This window comes from Geospiza fortis, unplaced genomic scaffold (genome assembly GCF_000277835.1).
Source record: "Geospiza fortis unplaced genomic scaffold, GeoFor_1.0 scaffold167, whole genome shotgun sequence".
NCBI classification, from domain to species: Eukaryota; Metazoa; Chordata; class Aves; order Passeriformes; family Thraupidae; genus Geospiza; species Geospiza fortis.
Window position 1 is genome coordinate 2,443,415 of NW_005054355.1, and position 8,020 is coordinate 2,451,434.

An 8,020-nucleotide genomic window follows, 5' to 3' on the forward strand; every position below is an offset into this window, starting at 1 on the left:
TTCATATATTCACTCTAGGCAAGTTCACTTGCAACTAAACAGCAAGGCCCTTTGCTTGGGAAAATGCCTCAGTCACTCAATGATTACCAGTTAAAACACAAACCACAAATTCAAAAACCAACATCCTTAGGTTATGTTGTGTCTAAGTTCTCTTGTGCTGTCTCCTGAGCCCCAAGCGTCTAGGAGAAAAAAAACACTAAACATGCTCTCCCATCTGTAAAACACAAATAATTTATTCAGATAAACATTTAAGAATGCTCTCAAGCATCACAATATACTAGTGTACAATTAATGACAACTTCAGAAATCATGCTGTTGGTACAAAGCATATATTTAACATTAAATGCCACAAGATGATTTTTCATTACTTCAAAGAAGCTTATGATTGACAATAAACTTAAAAATAAATATTATCAGTATTCAGTACTCAATTTAATTTTTATATAGCTTTGAACAACTCTGGATTGCTGGGAAACAATCTCTGTCTGAGAACTGTCATAATCAGAAACATTCCTGGCTGAAGTAACACAATTCATGAGTGTACTTTAAAGTTCTGTGAAAGTATTACTATCTTCCACAGAACAAGTGCATGATGATATACCAGCACTCAATAAAATCAGTGAGTTGATTTCAGTCTCTTTTTTCCTGGTAACAATATGTCCTCAGGATTCTTGCTTTTTTGTTGGTTTATCTAAGTAGGGAGTGTTGTCCTGTAGCAAATCTTTCCTGGGTATGAGTACTGAAATAGAAAAAAAAAACCAAACAAAACAGTAAGACTATAATCTTATGAAAAATACTGGGAAAATACTATTTCAAATTCTAAAGGTGGTTTTACATTTACAAACAAAATATTCAGTTACTAAAATGAGGATTTGAACTTGTGGTAAGTAGCATCTATCTAGCATCTAGATATCTAAGACAAAATCATAGTAAGATTTTACTTTCAGCTGACTACAATAATGTTTTCCCATCTCCTTTTATAAGCATTGAAAATTTTGATATTAAGAAGCCATAATTGTTAAACATGTACTGTTAGTTCGGTTATGGGTTAAAAGGGTAGTTATAAGAAATACAGTACTCAACGGTACCATAATACACCTAAGTAAAGTGCACCACACCCCAAGCAAAGCCAACGAGCCTGGACAGAACTGTAATGGGCCAATCAGGCCCCTTAACCTTCATACAAATGAAGGATCCAAAAAGAAACCAATCTAAAGGGACATAAAAGGACAAAACGGGGCATCTGACCCACTGAATTCATGCCGCTCCATCTGGAACATCGGGGACATCCCCATTGTTTTTAACAATTATGACCACTCTGATGAGTTTAAAAAGTACAATTTTGTAAAAATAAGTACATAATATGTATGCTTGGCAGCCAAAAATTAAATTTAAAATTAGCAGTGACTATTAGCAGGAATCCAGTTGAAAATGAAAGAGAAAACATTATTGTGCCATTGTTGTGTGTATAAAATGCCTCGCTGCCCACAGTGTGCAGTGAATAGCAAGAATAGTCACAGGCTTTCACCTGTTGTTTCTGAGAGCTGTTTCATGGGGGAAGTGAACAAAGAGGAGGCAACAAAGGACTTAAAAATTCATGAACAGCTTGGTGAAAATGAAAAGTAATTGAAGAGAAGCCCATTGAAGATAATTAAACCAAAAAACATCCCTGACTCAGGAAGAGCTGCCAGGTGTGAACAGCTGAAAGAGGTGCAAATTCTCTTGTCTGTTCCTATTCTTCAACTATTATCTGCCTGGAATCATCGTGGAAGACTTGACACTGGTCCAGACTTATCTTTGGCCTTGATTATAATTGTTGTTTTAAAATTAAATGTATTACCAAACCTAAAACTGAAAATTGGTACAAAACTTCCCAGACAACACTAAACAGAAGTAAAAGGAAACAATGTACACAGCTGAAGATTTCCTGTATTCTCTTACCGCACAGCTGTATGCTGAGCCTATCTACTCTTTTTGACTGCAAGATAAAAGAACTTCTAAACCAGGAACCAGGATTTCAAAATTTGATAGACTTTGCATTGAGGTAATCGCTCTGTCACAAATCTCATACAGCATAAAACCTGAAAGTGAGATTGTTGGAAAAAGGTTTTGGAAATGAACACTCAATTCTCAAAGAAAAAGCTTTTTTATGGTCAGTGTAAATACTGCACTAGTTAATGCTCCTCAGACAGCTCCTCCCTGTTTGGCAGAGCAAGCACCTACAGACAGGTACCGTGGCTACTGCGTCTGGACATATGCTGACTTATTAGCCTGTACATGCATGCTGACTAGCTATCTAATTGCTGGCCCTCCTAATAGTTACAGCTAGTTAAGGGACATTAAAAGTAATCACTGCCTCTTTTCTACCAGCCTCCATACCTCAAAACATTTGTATGGAAATTTTGTACCTTTGAAACCTTCACCTGTCCCAGGTAGTGACATTAATGCATAGCTTACATTAAGAATTTTGCCAGAGAATAACAGACAGGCTATTTGCCTCACTATCCCTTTCCTTAGTTTCATGTTCTATATTTATTCACTTAACTGTAACATATTTAAGTATCTTTTTAGCGTGCAGGCTTACTCACCTATTTTGTCAGAATCTGTGTGAACCGCCTGAATAACAGAAGTTCTGAGAATCACTTCAACATCTGAAGCGATTTTAAGAAGCTAGTAATAAGGAACAAGAAGAGAGGAACAAGAGAGTAATTTGAATTATATGTGACTGTTTCTGAAGATATTTTCCATACCAGACAGCTATTCAAATAATAAAATCATTCAGTTATACTACTCAGTTACTTACGTACAATGTATATATACATTGCTTTTGCCTTGGGGATCCTGGAATAACTTACAGGTTGACATGTTTGACATGGAGCACATAGTGAGGGAAACTCGGGCTCAGTAACATACACCAGTACATACATCTATGTACCCAATTAAAACTGCAAACAAATAAGGTGAAATGCAACCACAAAACCAATTAACTGGTTTCCAATGATCAAAGACACTCACTCATGCCTCAATAACATTCGACTTCCCATAGTGAAAGGGCAATCTCATTCTTTCAACACTACTGCTCCTGAAATAAGGAGACAAAAACAAGGGCAAAACATGACAAGAATTAAGAATACTGAGTTTTCACAGTAGAACTGTGCAGAAATAAGGCACTACCTAAAGACTACCCGAGGTATTAGTATTTGGCAAAAGGCCTAGAATTCCTTCTCTCACTAAGAGGTTAAGCTGCAGCACCCTTGTTAGCTTTGCTGCACCATTAAAAGAAGCCTAATACTTATTTGCCTAATATCTGTGTCAGAAATAAATGAAATTGCTCAAGTGAGACATTTCAGGAGACATGCTCACGCTAGGAAGCAGCGTGTACCAACAGAAGTGGATCTTTGCAAAGGCTAGAGCTCAATACTTGCCATCCACACTGCAAATTCTTCTCATGCTCTTCCCTTTTAAGGGCTTGGAGCAGGTACCCTTCAGTTCCCCCTGCTGAGAGCCCATTAGCAGCCAGGCTACATGGTCCTGAAGCACAGCTTCCTCTTCAGATTGACCTTAAGGGAATTCTGCTAGCTGGTCTGACACTTGACAAATCACAAGACAAATCACAGGAAGTGGAACTAACCAAAGTAACTTCATAAGTGCACTCCTGATCTGAACAAAAACTGGTGCATTAGATTCAGCTGCCACATTTCTCATTCCCATACTGTAGAGAGTTACCTCGATCTCCTTATGTCACTGCAAGCTTGACATGTACAAGTACATACAGATACAAGTACTTGTTGTCATATTAGAATACACTGTAGTTTTCTATTCTGGCTGGTCAATACTCCATTTTTTAGTTGCTGTCCAAAGCAGAACATTAACAGCATCACATTAATGCGAGCAAGTGCTCAAACATTCTCAAGTCTCATATAAAACTTGGTTCAGTTCCTCTGCAATTAAGTCTTTTCAGTGTGTACATGTAATAAATATGACAGCTTCTGTGATGTTCTAAGAGCGTGTAGCTGGGATGGAAGTCTATCTTTCACTGACACAGTTAATCAAATATCAACTATCCCATATTAAAAAGTCACATATGTGTAATTTGTAGGTTGCCTAGAAAACAAATACAGATTTCAGAATTGCAGCAAATCTTCTTCCTGTACATCTATTAAAAAAAAAACCAACAACCCTGAACACATAACTTAGCTAATCAGACAGTGGTAACACAAACACTGAGTATTATTACCGGAGGCTGATAATAAGCAGAAATTCAGGAACTCCTAACTAAAAGGTCAGAACTATTTACATTACTGTTCTGTGGCTGGCATGAGGAAAAGGTTTACATTCTGTTTATTCAAGGGACAGATGTAGGCACTTTCTTCCAACCAGTGCCCAGTGACAATGTAAAGACAGTCTGATAAGAGGCTGAACGACAAGGACTAAGTTATTCAGTCTGTATGGATGTTAATAGCTAAAATTATCTAAAACACAGAAGCTCCCTTTCAGTTCAGAGTAATTGTCAGAAAAAACTGACTCAGCAAAAAGTGTTAAGGCAACAATCGAGCAAAGGTAACTAACTTAGTGAATTAACAGAATGCTCCACTTTTAATGCATGGTAAGGAAAGAAGAAGCAAAAAAAAAAATCCCTGTAGTATAATTAAGATCGACTACAACTATACTATACTACAATAAATCATAATAATTTTGCTGGTTTTGCCTTCCACAAAGACGCTGAATCATTTGTGACAGTAACTCAGCAGGTTGTTTAATTTGTCTGGTTTTTTCTGTTTGCCTAAACAACAGTGAGCAGGTACATTTAAGGGACCACAGTACAGATAGGTATTACAAGCAAAGTATAAAATATTTACATGAAAATTGCTACTTCATACATTATCTCATAAAATTTTATTATAAACTTCGAAATAATCATATTGAACTATCAGAACACACTTTCTACTTACATACTTTTGTATGTACAAGATTCTATAACACAATATTAATACTATTGGTGGTAACTATATATTTATAAACAAAGATCCATGTAGATGTCTTTCTAAACCAACTTGGCTTTCATGATGTCTCAATCTGTTTACAGTGGTTTAGAGATCCTTTAAGCAAAAAACTAATTTCTAAATATTTGTATGTGAAGTGGGAAAAAAACCCAAACAACAGAAAGCAATAAAATACCTCATTAATCTTCTCTTCAGATGCCTCGTCTCGGTTATTTCTGAATTCTTCATTTATCTTTTGTCTCGCAGCTAAATAAAGCAAACAAAAAACTACAGAGTGAACAAAAATTGTATTTTGAATTTGTCGCTGCCCCAAAGTTAAGAATCTCAAGTCCTTTATGGCACAGTCCTGGGGCACTCTGATCAAAGTATTTCAATGAAAGACCTCCATGTAATTCACATGATGTCATATTTTAAGTTGAGTGATATACAAATAAAATAAGATTCCCAATTTAGCATTCTGTATTGCATACACAAGGTACTAAAAAAGCAGGATTAATCCCTTGAGGAAAAACCACACATAGAGAATTAATTAGTACAGCTAACTATGCTCTGGCTGGACTGAAGAGAAGTTAAAAAAAAAACCAAAAGAAAAATATCTCCCAAGAAGATCAGAAACATTTTAAAAAGAGATGTTTCCCTTCCAAAATATGTGTTGGGTGCTTGAATATAAGGACCATTTTTTTGTTTCAAATTAAAGGATATCTCATTATGGACACACAAGTTTTCCCAATTATTACTTGAAAATTATGGGAGTAATTTGAAGAAAGATTACATTAAGAATTATCTTTCTCTGCATTCCAAGAAGAAAGTTCCTCGAAACACAGGTAAGCACACACTACACAAAACAAGTATCTCACCTTCGAGAGCTTTGGTATCATTTTTAAAAACTTCTTGCCGTGTTCTGTGTAACAACTTAAAAAGCTTCAAAACCTGCCAATACAACATCAATAGAATTAACTTATTTGCTAGCAGGATTGTTAGTTAAAATGAACATGTTACAGCTGAAAATGTTTTGGTTTAAATTTCATGTTCTTTCCATTCAGCACAGAATTTGATATAGAATCAATATCTAAGAGGTTTTACTTAAATTCCTGATTAAATCACTTGCGGTCAAAGCTGCTGTGATGTCATCAAAATCTTAGACAGGTCTAGATATGTCAAATTACTCTAAAATGCTGGCACCACATCCTAAATAATTATTTGGCATGATGGAAATAAAATCCTGAAAATACATGGACACAAGCATTATTTATTGTGCCAATGTCAAATAAACCCAACAGAACTGGAATAACTCCAAAGGTCAAGTTACTTGAAGGAATTATCAAGGTTACATCAGTGCATATTCTCTAGCTATTGAAAAAGATAGAAAAAGAAATGGCTGAAGTATTCTCACATAAAACTCTTCTACAGGTGGTGTGGCAAAACCAATGCAAAGTCCTTCCCTTAAATACAACTTCCAGGTCAGCAAACGAACACTTCAGTAAAAGCAAACACTCAGAAAGTTAGGATTTACAGTGTAGAGAAGACACAGCTGAATATGTATGAAAATAAAACCCCCAGAGAATCACAGCTCACAGCGATGTGGTTTTGTTTGATCATTCACACAGACTGCAATGAATCACAGAAACCCTCAAATCCTTATGAGACTTTTTTGGTGTCTGCCACAGACTGAAAAGAAACTCTGACAACCACCAGAAAAACATAATCTTGAAAACAATATGCCTTTTGAAGCTCCTTCTAGTACTTCCTATCATGTTGTGGCATCTCTAGAGGGCACAATTCCAAGTACTTAATAATAATCTCAATTTGTTCTCTCACAATTAGTATGCCAAGTATTTTTAGAAGGACACAGAAGAAACACAGAGCTGCAGCTCAGAAAAAACACAGCCAATGAACAGAGCCATGTTGCCTTTAACTGCACCATTCCCTAGATGGATGAATCTGTGGAAGGTAAACTCACAGAATTAAAACTCAACAAATAAACTTCTCGTTTTGCAGGTATTTTAATATCCTAAAATTTTTATTCCCATATAGTATATTTGCCATCTTTTCAAATAGCAGATTAATATTACATGTGGTTTTATGCTGAACACATGTATGGCAAAACTTAAATTTTTTTATGCTTATTTTCAGCAATTTGTGAGCCATTTTCAGGCATCTTCCTACCCATAGAGAAGTCCATGTTCTAGGTTCTTCACAAGAGGAGAAGGAGGGGCACCAATCCCCTCTCTGGTATCCAGTGACAGGATTCAAGGGAATGGCCTGAAGTTGTGTCAGGGGACACTCACGCTGGCTATCAGGAGAAGGTTCTTTACCAAAAGGTGTCTGGGCACTGAACAGGCTCCCCAGGCCAGGGGTCACAGCACCAGCCTGACAAGAGTTCAGGAGGCTTATGCACAACTTCCTCAGGTACATGGTGTGACTCCTGGAGATGGTCCTGTGCAAGACCAGGGGCTGGACTCCATCATTTTTGTGGCTCTCTTCCAGCCAAGGATATTCTCTGGTTCAACTTCTCCAAACCCCTCCTGGAAACTTTTCACGACGCCAGCCGCAATGGTGAAAAGCTGAACTAGATGGTCTTGATCAGGATGTATTAATGCAGACACCTCTGACCTCTACAGCCACCTGCATTAACAGAGAGCTCCGCCAATACCCGTCGACTGTACTCCCCAAACTAGGCTTCAAGACACTTCCGAAAGAGGCACCGACAGGAAATTACACAGCAGTAATGAAAGGGCTTATTAATTCTTAGGTCCCTGTTTTTCCCTAGCTTACTCTCACGTGCTTCTGATGTATTTTACCCTCTGCTTATCACACTTCTCGCTTTCTTTTCCCGCAATGGCCTTTGCGCGCAAACCGCTACATTCCTTTACCTAGTTTTTTATTTTCTTGTCCTGAAAGTCTATGGTTTTTGGCTCGACAAAAGCTACAAAGCTGCAATCTCCCAGCACGGACAGAGTACGTGCGTTTGTGTGTGTTTGTGTGTATTTGTGTGTGTTTTTGTGTGTGTGTCACTC

The 8,020-nt window shown here is 37.2% G+C and overlaps 1 protein-coding gene across 1 annotated transcript; it reads right to left on the reverse strand.

Moving 5' to 3' along the window:
- Positions 1–213: 213 nt before the first annotated feature.
- On the reverse strand, positions 214–8,000 carry LYRM7 (LYR motif containing 7). The gene is made up of 5 exons (XM_005423577.2): positions 7,170–8,000; positions 5,861–5,933; positions 5,179–5,249; positions 2,589–2,670; positions 214–739 (listed from the first exon to the last, which is right to left on the reverse strand). Exons 1-5 carry the CDS (start codon positions 7,416–7,418, stop codon positions 663–665), a joined length of 552 nt encoding a protein of 183 aa, XP_005423634.2. The 5' UTR covers positions 7,419–8,000; the 3' UTR covers positions 214–662.
- Positions 8,001–8,020: the final 20 nt, after the last annotated feature.